This window comes from Alligator mississippiensis, chromosome 5 (assembly GCF_030867095.1).
Source record: "Alligator mississippiensis isolate rAllMis1 chromosome 5, rAllMis1, whole genome shotgun sequence".
NCBI lineage: Eukaryota > Metazoa > Chordata > Crocodylia > Alligatoridae > Alligator > Alligator mississippiensis.
In genome coordinates, this window is record NC_081828.1 from 81,690,806 (window position 1) to 81,703,771 (window position 12,966).

Sequence of the window (12,966 nt, forward strand, 5' to 3'; positions counted from 1 at the left end):
GCTTAAAGCAAACTGAAGAGGGGAAAGGCTGATGCCAAAATTACAAAACAAAACAGTGAGACTGATAGGTGAGAGACGGTATCTTGCTGAAACTTCACAAAACAATGATAGGATTGGAACCCTACTTAGCCTGCTCCAATGCCCTGTCCTCTGCAGTATGGTGCTACTGTTGGTTCAAGCAGCCGTTATATTCTAGAGAACCGAAAATAAGAACTGCCAAAGATTACTAGTCCTGTTGTCCAATTACCTTAAATATGCAAGTACATATAACCCAGGTCTCAAAAGAATGAAGCAATTATGCAGGACCTACCTTTGTAAGATTAAATGTAATTTTATTTTATCACATACAACTTTTGTATTGTAGAACTAAACTCACAAGAACAAGTAAATACAGATCAGTAAAAATGATTTGAGGTATTTAAAAAAAGTCATGTTCTTTGTCCACAGATGGAAAGCACAAATTTATTACATCAATGTGTCAGCTCTTCTTGTGTCCCTACCAAGTTTTCTAATCAAAATATAAACTTCAGGGTGTACAGTGTATAAAAGAGACAATAAACTACGAGGAAAATTCTAGAAAGCCATATGATGCCATAACAATACCTTGTAATCTTTTCAAGTGATGTCTACAACCAAGAAGACATCACCCACAATGAAAACCACTATGTACAAAACATATCTAGGGCCCTGATCCTGAAACTAACTCCCTACTCAAATCTGCTTAGAGTAGATTTCAGGATCAGTACTTAAGGCTACATTTCACTTCATACTCATATTTTGTTCTTGGTCTATCCAATTTCTGCAGTCCATAGACATGAGTTCTGTAAGCTTCTCTGGCTTTAACCTCATGCACCACCTTTTGTTTTAAAAACCTAATCTCATTTGTGCTATAAATGAAGCCCTCTATTAAAAAAATAATTTTCAAAGATTCTGATTGTGAGAAATGTTAATTCAGATGACCATTTTTGCACACTTCAGGACTATAAAATACAGCTTTAAAGGGGAAGGAAAGAAATATGAGAGACCTGTTTTTACACTTCAAGATACAGCTGTGGAGAGAGAGTTAATCAGCTAAGGAAAACCATACTGAGAATGTTCCGGTAGACAAAATTAATTGCATTTTATTTGATCCCATTTATTTATTTTAGCAAGCTGGAAGTCATCACTTTCTCTGTCAGAATATAATTTCATAAAAAAAATATAATTACATTTTTAACAGAAACAATGAAGAAACTGAAAACTTTGGAGTCAGAAGTTAAAAAAAAATCTTAAATACAGTAAGCAATTCTGTGGCAAAGTAAAATGTTAGTGTAGTAGCCAGTATTCAAAGATCTCTAATGGGCAGGAGAGGGGCAGGTGATTCCTTATCCCATTTTTGCTTAAGAGATTTTAACATCTTTGAGTTCATTGTTCTGCTAGCTCTGTAAGAACACTAGGTGCTGGGATCATAATGTTAGGTATGGCTATTATACCATTAGGGGAAGAACACAGTTTAGGACTACTCATGAGATGTGGAAGCTACTGACTGGCATTAAAACAAAAAACAAAAACAAAAAAATGTGCAGATATCTGGCAGACACTGAATGACCCTAAAGAGTCATTCAAATGGAAAGTTATGGATAAGTTACAACAGTAAAAAAAACAAATGCATGACAATCCTTATTTAAAATTCTCTGTAGTCACTATGCAAGTATTTTATATAATTTTAAGTCACTTCTGTCATGAAGTACACAATTTAGGAAATTAGAAAGCCTAGCAATGGTTATTGTTCCTTCTATTATGTCATACACAGGACAAGAATTCAATCAGGGCCTTCAACTATGGCAACAAATCTGTCACCCTTTTGACAGATTGAATCTTCAATTAAAATTCCCTTTCATTGGGTTTCCTTGGTGGGAAGAACTAGCAAACATAGCATAAGCAGCATAATTAAAAGATAAATTCAAATGTTCTGAATATTTTATCATACCCGTGCTATTTTAAACGTTAGCTTTCACAACAGTTTCATACTAACAAGTGGTTAAAATGTGCAAGAGAACATAATTGTTATTGTGTTAATCTACATATATATTGGTACAGCTGTTCCGTGAATGCTTCTGATGAAAATTTTTCCATAACTCTCGCTCTTCCAGCTGCTCCCATTGTATTCTTTAAGAGACGGTCTTTCACACATTTTTCCATGGCCTCAGAAAACTGTGTTGGAGAAGGGTCACATAAAAATCCTGTGACATTATTTACGACAGATTCCAAAGGGCCACCTGAATTAACTGCTATGACTGGACATCTCATATACATAGCCTCCAAAGGAACAATACCAAAGTGTTCATTACTTGGTGTATAAAGCACACATATACAGTTACTGAGAAGAGAGATTTTTTGTTCATCTGTAAAAGACCTCACAAAAGTGACGTGCTCATCAAGCTTAAGTCTGGTCACAATATCCTTCAGTTCCTTGTAGTGTTCCACGTTTTCCAACACCCTTTCATCATAGCCACCTGCCAAAACTAGATGAATGTCATCCCACTCTTGAGCATCAAGTCTCCCACGGAGATCATATAAGGCATTTAGAGCCAACGCTAGATTTTTTTTCCTTTCAAATCTATTAATTGAAAGAAACATTTTTTTGGTGCGTTTGGGAATTACATTTGCTATTTCTACAGGAACTATGGATTCAAAGGCACTGACAGTCAACGAAGGGTATAGGACGTCAGGCTTTATGTGAGATAAGGACTTAAAGGTATCCGCAAAGACGTTTGCTGTAAATTCACTGTTGACGACGATGCAATCTGCCATGCCAGTGGTGTACTCTTCCAGCCAGTCCAGCGGAGCGCGGTAAATGCGTTTAAGAAGAGATTCTCTCTTGGTCAGAAGCTGATCAGGAAAGTGACAGTAAAACAAAACTTTCTTACGATTTCTGGCCAGTCTAAGAACTGGGATACAAGCAGACACCTAAGAAAAGGGGGGAGGGGGGAAGAGAAAAGTAAGAGAGAGGTTTATTTAATCATGCTGTCAACAATCAGATAACACACAAGTGTGTATCATGTAGACCAAGCCCCAACACTTTGTAAACACAGAGCCAGTGCGCGCTCGACTGATTTGTGGTCTCATCATTGCGCGGATAAGGGTGAAGTCCTATCTCACACTTAGATCACACTGAGGGGACCTGAACTGCAAGCCCCTGTGCACTATTGCTTGGTCACCCCTGGGGAGTGCCCTGGGAGCGCTGCTCTGCACAGGGCTCAGTCCGGGGCGCGCTACCCAGCTCACGCCAGGGTCTCTTTAGTCAGCTCCACTCGGAGAAGCGCAGCAGTCTGGCGGTCCTCCGGCGTCCCAGGGGGGCCTAGCCCCGCCCCCGCCCCCGGCCCGCACCTGGTCGCAGACGAAGATGTCGGGCGGCGGGGCGCGGAGCAGCGCGTACAGCGCCACATAGAGCATGCGCAGTGCGGCGCAGAGCGCGTGGGCGCGACCAGCCAGGCTGCGCGGCAGCCAGTCCCCGACGGCGTGTACAGCCAGGCGCCGCGTCTCCGCGAAGCAGCGCGCGGGGTCGTAGTGCGCCGTCCAGATCTGCACGCGGCACCCGCGCGCCTGCAGCGCCAGCGCTGCGTCCACCACCAGCCGCTCCGCGCCGCCCAGGCCCAGGTCCGGGTGCAGGAACAGCACGGACGGGCCCCGCTCGGCCCCCGCCATGACTGCCCTCTGCCGCCGGGCCACGCGGCGCAGAGCAGCGCGCATGCGCGGCCGCAGCCCCGCCTCGCCTCGCCGCTGGGCCCGACAGGGACACCTCAGCCTTAGCGCGCGTAGTTGCCCAGTATGCTGCCTGCACGTTTCGGGCGTCCCTCTCAATACCCCGGCTGCCTGCAGTAGTGGCCGGGCTACTCCGAGGCTGCCGTCTGGCAGAGAGGCAGCGCTGCCTGCTCGGGCGTCGCCCGATGCTGGGTCGCGAGTCAGGCAGTGCCGCGGGCAGGCGCGGGGCCTTAGCAGGTCGCGAGGCGGGGCTTTGTGAGAGCCGGGACACGTCGGCACCGGACGGCGCAGGGTTCGGAGGCTCCGCTCCCGCTCCGCCGTCACCATGGTGAGTTCCCGGCCGCACCTCCCCAACTCCCCCCCGCGACCCCCTCACGCGCCACTTACCGCTGTCCCATCTCTCCCCCTCGCAGCCGGGCCCCAACCCCAGCGGCACCAACGTCGGCGCCGCCGGCCGCTCCCCCAGCAAGGCCGTGGCGCCACGAGCCGCCGGCTCCACCGTTCGACAGAGGTACGTGCACGTCTGCGCCCTCCGCGCAGCGCCGCCCGCCCTGGGGGTGGGCGGCGGCGGGGTGGGGAGCGGGTGTCGGCGGGCCGGGCCGTGACGTGACGCGGCGCCCGGGCGCGCCGGTTTTCCGCAGGAAGAACGCGAGCTGTGGCACACGGAGCGCCGGCCGCACCACCTCCGCGGGCACCGGTGGCATGTGGCGTTTCTACACGGAGGACTCGCCTGGCCTCAAAGTGTAAGTGTGCCGGTCAGGCGGGATGGGGCGGGAGACGCAGGTGTTGGCTCAGTCGGGCTTAGCCCCTTCTGCCCTCTCTTGCCAGCCTGGCTGCCTCCACAGGAAGGCAGGGGTGTGGGTGCCTTCACCAGCGAAAGCCAAGCACAATGGCTAGCGTGATAGAGCCATCCTGTTGCCCCATTCACTGATGTGCCTGATGCAGCAAGGGAGCTTCAGCTGGTGCAAGCTGGTGGTGGGTGTGTGCATGTGTGAGAGATTGATATGCTAACCTGTTTTGCCTGTAGTCTAGTCCTGTGGTTCTCAAACTTTTTTTGTAGCAGGACCCATTTGTAAAAGATGGCTGGCCCCATCCCCCACATGTGTTGGTGGTGGGGAAAGCAGTCCTTTGCAGGCTGGGACTCTGCCAGACTGCAGGGAAGAGCCACAGTTTCCCATGTTTTTCTCTTTTAAAGGAGAATCCATTTTTAAAGGTTGTTGATCCATGTTTAAAGTTTGTTCACTGCCCTTTCATATATTCTTGCAACCTACTTTTGGGTCATGACCCATGGATTCAGCAACGCTGGTCTAGCCTGCTTGATCTATAAAGTGCAGATCTACCCTGCCTTCTACTTGGCCTCAGACTGATGTGGCTGACTACATCTCCTGTGTGCAACCATACCGGTTCTAGAGCTGATGAGTTCTGTCAGTTTTTCCTTTCTGCATATGTTTGATGTTCTCTGATCACATGCACCTTTCCAGTCAAGAAGAGTGGTGGTCCTGTCCCACAGACGTGTTCTGTTACTTCAGCTTCAGTAGGAAAATAAGAAAATACAGTCTATAAGTAGAGAGCGACTGTTTTATAAGTAGAGAGAAACTGAGTGTAGTGTTTCTGTAGACTCCCACATGTACAGAGAGGACTGCCATTTTCCAGTACAGGCAGTCCTCAGACTTACAACACAATCGGTTCCTGAAAACTGCATCTTAAGTTGAAACGTCATAACGCTAGAACCAGTTTTCCCATAGGAACAATGTTATAAATGGGGTATTGTTTCCTTTACCACGATTGACACAGCTGCGTCCAGCTGGTAATTTTGTTGTGGTGGGGAATCGGTGTCCCCTCAGAGAGGGAGGGATTGGAGGTGGGGTGGCTCGCACTGCTGTACGCCACTGGTCCGGGAGCTGCTTGTATGGTGACTCTCACCATTGCTTCTGCTGCTGGTTTGGGAGGGCATGGGGTGGGGAGTGTGCCCCAGGATCTGTGCGCAGTGGCTGGGGCTGGGGGGGGCTACGGGAGGCTATGCCCCCTTCTGCCACTTGCCTAGTTGGCTGGTGTTGGCACAAGACTGAGCTGCCGCGCTGCCTCTGGACAAGCAGCGCACAGCAGCGGGAGCCAACCTGGCCTTCCCGTGCCTCCTGGATGAGCAGCAGCTTTGCCCTGGCTTGGTGAGTGGCATCAGGGTATTGCGGGGGAGGGTGTGCCACCCAAAAACTTGCTGCAGCCCCACCATGACCACAGCTCCACCGCCTGCCCTGCCTCGATTTGGAGGTACACTCCCACCATGTTCTGCTGCTGCTCATCTGGGAGGCACGGGAAGGCCAGGACTGCTCCTGCTGCTCCGTCCCAGTTGTCCGGAGGCAGCACTGCAGCTCATTCTCACACTGGCTGGGCGAGTGGCAGGGGAGCATAGCCCCTGCTCCCAGCGCCTTCTGCCTGGTGCAGCCCTGGCACCACCCACCCCGTGCAGGTCCTGGGACACACACCTCTGCCCCATGCCTTCCTGGACCAGCAGTGGGAGCAGCGGCAAGAGCTGCTGGACAAGCTGCCACATGAGCAGTCCCTGGACCAGTGGTGCGCAGCGGCATCAGCCACCCCACCCCCTCCCTGGGCAGTGCTTGTCCCAGCCCCAATCCCTCCCTCACTGCAGGGGCATTGATCTCCCCTTCCCTTCCCTCACCACAACAGACTTACCAGTTGGACGCAGCTGTATCGACCATCGTAAAAGTGAAGCTGGCACGGGAACCTCAAAACTGTGTTAGTGTACAAATGTCATAAATGCTGTTTGTCATAACTCAAAGTCATACGTCGAGGACTACCTGTATATGGCAACTGTCAACTCTCTCTCTCAAAAAAAAAGGAAAAAAAAAAAAAAGCTACTTTCTCCACATACTCTTGAGACTTCTACAGTACTTTGCACTTTTGGTCACAAACCTTTCAACTTTGCGATAACCATGTTTAGGTTAAGACAGTGGTCAGAGCAGCCTTGTGAGGAGCAACAAGGAAGCTTGCTGATGGACTTCTGTTTCTCCCTTTTATAGTTGGGGGCTGCTAACCCATAACCCTTCTCTGAAATATTGTTTGGCTAGGGATGATCCTGCCTCAGGCAGGATGAACCAGATCAGGGGTTCCTGAACTGGTATGTGTACCCCTGGGCGTATGCAAGACATGTCTGAGGGGTACATGGGAGAATTGTGTAATGGTGGATTTAATTTTCGTTATAATAACAATTGGCATTTAAGGGGCTAAAATATAAAACGCATGCTGGTAGGGGTATGTGGGCAGCTGGTAAATTTGGAAGTGGATATACAGTAAGGAAGTTTGGGAATCTCTGGACTGCATGGCCTCTAGTGGTCCCTTCCACCCCTACTGCCCTGTGACTGACTGACAGGTCAGCACTACCTCATTCTCACAGTTGTGCTCTATGTCACTAGAATTTCACCATGGCTTCCTTTTTTTCCCTTTCACCTCTCTCTCCCCACTTTCACTCCCAGTCAGTAGTTTTAACGCACAGTTTTTAGTGCACTGGAATAGGTGTGCCTGGGTGCACTCCTCCTGTGGCTCAGTTAAGGTTTCTTTTCTAAAGGTCATGTTCCTAGTCAGGATCCATGTAAATCCCAACCTGAGTATGGAATAGCTTCTGGCCAGTTTCACTGAAGGTCTGAAACATTCTTTTATGAGTGCTTGTAGATGCTGTGATTACAGCACATGCTTTCAAAAAATGTCCTTCCCATCTCTTTTTGAGCAACAAGAAACAGAAATTCTAGTCCCTGACTTTTTAGGAAAAGTTTTAAACAGTTGAAAACTGCTTATTAGCAAAACTTCGTTTTAGTTAGAAACACTGTCATTATTTATTCATTATTAAGAAATGAAGTACCGTCTTGCTGTTTAAACGTGCATGTGTTTTGCAGTGGTTCTGTTCCTAAAATGGTATATTGAACTTAGGTGTCTGCACTTAAAAATCAGAAATGGTAAGAATTCCAAGATGGGTAAGCTGTTTTGATGTGTCCCCCCAAAATAAATGACTGTCTCATTTTTTTAATGAAAGAAATTTAATTAAATATCACATTTAAAAAAAAAAAAAGAAATTTTGCAGATAAAGACCATGTTTAATTTGAACTAGAAATGTTAAAATGAGAAATGGGGTATTACTGAAAATTGTTCTCCCTACTGCATGTTCTGGTGAATCTTATTGCTGAGATTACAAGGACACTTAACTTTTGAGCAGAATGATTTACTTTTATGTAGAGTTAGGATAGAGAATCAAATTGGATTTATACTGGGAACTGGACTTACTGGATTTGAGATCTATGCTGTCTTTTGGATGCAAAGTCACTTACTGTGGCTTTGTACTGTCAGGTTCCTTAACGAAGCTTTAATGAGATGAGAAGTACTGTGCTTTGGGAGGGAAATACTGAAAACCTGGAGATCAACCAAGGGTATCTATAGAGTATATAGTAGAGGGGTAAAAATGTGTAGCGACTTACCAGACCACTGTTGAATAGCCTCCTGTCTCCTCTCCACCCAATGTGTTCGGAACTGTGAAATCAGCATCATTTAACAATGTTCTTTAATTAATACTTTTATAATGTTCCTGATTTATTCTGGCCTGTCATAATGCAGTGTAGTTTATGTAGAACATTGTTGTTAATAAACAAATATTAGTTTTACATGAAGGCTAGTAATATACCTGGGAGTCATGGGTTTTACATAATGTTTTGGAAGAAATGGTGCTTAATATAAAGTCTCTATCAGATGCCCCCATATAAAAGGGCCCTCTTAAAATCACTTGATTTCAAGTGATCCATTTTGCGTATATTTGTTGATGAACTCTGCATCGGAATAAAATAAAGCTGTCTTTGTGTCAAGATGTAGATAGGATAAGTTATCTTTTTTTCACTGGAGGGACGGGGAGGAGGTTTAATAGTTTTCAGAATCTTTGCACATTTAACCTGAGTTTGTGAAATCCTTTAAATGAACCTAGATTTCTGTGTGGTTTTCTTGGTGACTTATTTTTCTCTTGTCAGTTGAGTGAACTTGAGAAATTTAATTTTCTCACTTTTTAAGTATTTACCAGTAAGAAGAATTGCTTTGGTTCATTTCACTATCTTCCTTAGTATGAACTTGAATTGGACATAATAAATGGACCTTGAAAAATATATCACGCCTCTGGTAAATTATTGATCTGCGTCTGTAAGCCCAGACCTATCTTGCAGCGTTTACTGTTTGTTTAAAAATGTGACTAAGTAATACTTCTGGACCAACTTCAGAATTCTTTTTTTTTTTTTTTTTTTGTAATGACCATATGTAATAGGATATAAGCTTTGCTAAAGAAAATGGCTTGAGACTCAACAGTCCTAACTGGAGTGTAGTTAATAAAAATACAATAGCGTGGGTAGTGTATTGCCTGTTTCACATTTAGATGGTGTGATAGCTAAGGATCATCTGAGAATTTTAGTCGTTTTCCCCCGCCCCTTTTGCTTTGTTACATTTTTTACAATTTATAATTCTTCTGGACAAATGTAAAGCTTGCTTTATTTAAAAAAAAAAAAAAAAAGTTTGGGATTCACAAATTGGTTGTGGAACCTGGATGGATTGGTTAATATTTATCTATGGAATCTCATTGGCTTTTCAGACTAAGATATAGGTGCATGCGTGTGCTTATGTGCATATCTCTCTTGTATTTGTTCTTAGAATTTGATTGCTAAATGTCTCTGTCTCTTTATCCTTCTGGATGGGATTAAAGTTTTCCAACAAAACTCAAAAGTGAACACTGCACAATGGAGAGTAATTAGGGTTTTAAATATGGTAGTTGGAGGAGGCCTGCTAATCAGAATATTGTTCATAGAAAAATCTTAAACACTTACCATGAGTTGAGATCATCTGTTTCATTTTTACTTTGTACTGTGTTTTAGAGTAAAACTTGTTTTGATAAGGTTGTCGTGCTTAAGCATACTTTGTGAAACCTGTATTGAATATTATTGTTTAAAGTTTTGGATATTTAGATAGCTAAGTATTTCCCATAGTAGGGGGTAGCAAATGATGGATTATATCACGAGGTTACTGATCAGAGGCACTGGATACTCTGTAGTGAAACACTCGTGCTAACTTGCTGGAACTCTTTTTGTCCACTTACCCTGCAAAACAGCCATGTTATCAGAGTCTGAGATTTGCAGCTTTATGAAGACACTTTCAAAATGTGTTGATTTAATATTCTTTAATGTAGTCGATATGGAACTAGCAAGACTGGAAGATCCCCATATGAAGTTCATATTGGAATCTAAGATTTAGCTGATGGCAACTTCCACTCTTGAACACTTGAGTCTTTTGCAACAAATTAAATACGCTAAACTAGAATTAGTAACCACTATAAAAAGTATGCTGTATGCTCTGCACTTTAATTAAGCAATTGATTGAATTATACTTACAAGTATAACCATGTCAGTTCCAATTTGGTCTCTTGTTCTTTACATTTTACAAGATTCCAGTTAATTGTGAAGTGCATAAAGTGTTTAAGTGCATAACATCTTTCACTTCCACTGTCTGCTTTGTAACTTGAATGTACTCCCTCTAAGCATGTCAGAAACAGTAGAGGGGAAATGGCTGTCAAAAGGCTGTTATTAGAAGCCTTGGCAGTGTGGGAGCTACGTGGTTTCAGGACTGTAATACCACAACACTGGCGGTGCTGTAAATAAGACTTCTTAAGTACACACCACTGAAAGTGCTGTGGTATTAGTAGCCCCCAGACTCACCAACTGTTGTCATTTTTAAGACTTCTAATAATCATTATCAGGGCTGCTTTTAGAAGCCTTGAATATGAAGGAAGCTAATCAGTTTTGTGGTTTCTAATCTTACAGGACTGACGCATTTAAAAATTACCTGAATTTACTGTAAACAGTTTTTAAGAGCATACCTAGAGTGCCTATTTCAGTCCCAAACAGAATACAATATATATGAAAAATGATTGAACTATCTTTTGCCTATGCTGTATTTGTTTCTCTTTCTCACTGACAGAGAGGATTTAGCTTGGGAAAATGACTTACTACCAAAATAATTTCATCAAGCCTAAGTTTAACTAGCCACCAGGGGACTCTCTCATCCCTCTTACAGTGTTTAAGTGTGCGTAGGTGACTCTCGGTAATAGGCTCACGTAAATAAATAAATAAATAAGCAAATAGAATGGGAAGAGGATTTCTGAACGGAAACATGTAAAGAGAGAGTACAATAGCATGTAAGTCCTAAAATCCTGTCTTCAGAAAGTGATCCTCAGCAACTTGCTAAATACTGTCTGTTACAGTACATGTGAACATCTGCGTCCTTTCAGTAGTTCAAAACCATGGGCTGTATTAGAAACTGTTTAAATTGATTCAGTAAACTAACACTCTTACACCAGTTCTGATGAAATGATTCTCTTTCTTCTATGCTTCTGAAAGAATTACATTAAGCAATCCCTTTTACTACTTTCAATAACACGTCAGTGTTTCTTTTGTACTGGTTGACAAACCACATCACTATCTTTCTTTGGTATAAAATTGAATGCTAGACTATTAGGGAGTTGGAGGGGAGCAGTTATTGAATTCATTTGTCTTATTCTGCCTAACCTTCAGAGCAAGCTGACCATGCATGCAAATTTACATGTTGCTGATGTTAACCAACTTCTTTCTTTATTTTCAGTGGTCCTGTTCCAGTTTTGGTTATGAGTCTCCTTTTTATTGCTTCTGTATTTATGTTGCACATCTGGGGCAAATACACTCGTTCGTAGATTCAGCTGCATCCCTACATCTGCTGACTTAAACATACAACTTGGACCAAAAGTGTGTTGGATCTTGATTGTTCTTGGAGCTAAATTAGTTGGAGAACTTCCTGTTTAGCTATGGACAAGTGTCTCAACTCTTACTTGGCTCTGGTGTTCAGTGAATTTTCACATTTTCCAATTAGGCAAATTTGAATGCTTTCTATCATAGATCACTTTGTATTTGCAACCATAGACATAGACATTTACAGATATTGCAATAAAACCTGTTTCTATAAATGGATGCTATCTATGTGTCTTATTTCTATACCTTCCCTTACCTTGCCATCCTCCAGTATAACAATCCTGAAATACTACTGTGAGGTCTCTGAATTTAACTGTGGCTTTCAGTGCAAACAGTCATATAACATAAAACACTTAACTGTACATTGAATTTCATTTTAAAACTTAAGTTGAGAACAGGGAAAGTTTAGAAAAATATTCTCCAATAGTTGTGTGAGAGTATGAAAATACATAGAACCATAGAAAATTAGGGTGGTTGGAAGGGACCTCAGGCAGTCATCTAGTCCAACCCCCTGTTCAAAGTGGGACCATCCCCAACTAGATCAGTCCAGACAAAGCGGGGTCTTGCAAACTGCCAAGGATGGAGGTTCCACCACCTCTTTGGGTAACCTGTTCCAGTATTTTACTACCCTCCTAGCGAGAACATTCTTCCTAATAGTTAAGCTAAATTTCCCTTGCTGCAACATGAGACTTGTTTCTTGTTCTGTCATCTGCCACTGAGAACAGTTTAGCTCCATCTTCTTTGGAACCCCCCCTTCAGGTAACTGAAGGCTGCTATGAAGTCCTCTCTGTCTCCTCTAGACTAAACTAAATAAGCCCAGTTCCCTCAGTCTTTCCTCATAAGTCATGTCCCCTAGCCCCCTCACCATTTTTGTTGCCCTCCGCTAGATTCTCCTCAATTTGTCCACATCTTTTCTGTAGTGGGGGGCCCAAAACTGAACACAGTACTCTAGATCTGGCCTCACCAATGCTGAATAGAGGGGAGGAATTACTTCCCTTGACAACTGGCAACACACCTACCAATGCAGCCCAGTATGCCATTAGCCTTCTTAGCAGCAAGGGCACGCTGCTGGCTCATACTCAGTTTATTGTTCACTGTAACCCCTAGGTCCTTTTCTGTGGATCTGCTGCCCAGTCAGTCAGCCCCCAGCCTGCATGAGATTGTTCATCCTAAGTGCAGGACTTTGCACTTGTCTGTGTTGCACCCCATGGCCTGAGATTCCTTTTGGCTTAATCCTCCAATTTGTCTAGGTCATTCTGAATCCTAGTCCTACCCCCCAGCATGTCTACTACTCCCTACAGCTTGGTGTCATCGGCAAACTTGCTGAGGGTGCATTCTATGGCATCTTCCAGGTTGATGAAGACATTGAACAAAACTGGTCTCAGGACCAACTCCTGGAGCACTCCAC

The 12,966-nt window shown here is 44.2% G+C and overlaps 2 protein-coding genes across 2 annotated transcripts; one reads left to right on the forward strand and one right to left on the reverse strand.

The window, feature by feature from the left end:
* Positions 1–307: 307 nt before the first annotated feature.
* ALG2 (ALG2 alpha-1,3/1,6-mannosyltransferase) lies at positions 308–3,735 on the reverse strand. Its single transcript, XM_006275125.3, has 2 exons — positions 3,370–3,735; positions 308–2,949 (listed from the first exon to the last, which is right to left on the reverse strand). Exons 1-2 carry the CDS (start codon positions 3,730–3,732, stop codon positions 2,047–2,049), a joined length of 1,266 nt encoding a protein of 421 aa, XP_006275187.2. The 5' UTR covers positions 3,733–3,735; the 3' UTR covers positions 308–2,046.
* Positions 3,736–3,902: 167 nt separating this feature from the next.
* Positions 3,903–11,773, forward strand: SEC61B (SEC61 translocon subunit beta). The gene is made up of 4 exons (XM_006275124.4): positions 3,903–4,072; positions 4,158–4,255; positions 4,386–4,487; positions 11,416–11,773. Exons 1-4 carry the CDS (start codon positions 4,070–4,072, stop codon positions 11,501–11,503), a joined length of 291 nt encoding a protein of 96 aa, XP_006275186.1. The 5' UTR covers positions 3,903–4,069; the 3' UTR covers positions 11,504–11,773.
* Positions 11,774–12,966: the final 1,193 nt, after the last annotated feature.

Coding starts and splice junctions, on each gene's coding strand:
- SEC61B (XM_006275124.4), top strand. Junction 4,256..4,385: donor GGCTCCACCGTTCGACAGAG/GTACGTGCACGT, acceptor GGTTTTCCGCAG/GAAGAACGCGAGCTGTGGCA. Junction 4,488..11,415: donor GACTCGCCTGGCCTCAAAGT/GTAAGTGTGCCG, acceptor CTTTATTTTCAG/TGGTCCTGTTCCAGTTTTGG.
- ALG2 (XM_006275125.3), bottom strand. CDS start 3,732: ATGCGCGCTGCTCTGCGCCGCGTGGCCCGGCGGCAGAGGGCAGTCATG. Junction 2,950..3,369: donor ACATCTTCGTCTGCGACCAG/GTGCGGGCCGGG, acceptor CCCTTTTCTTAG/GTGTCTGCTTGTATCCCAGT.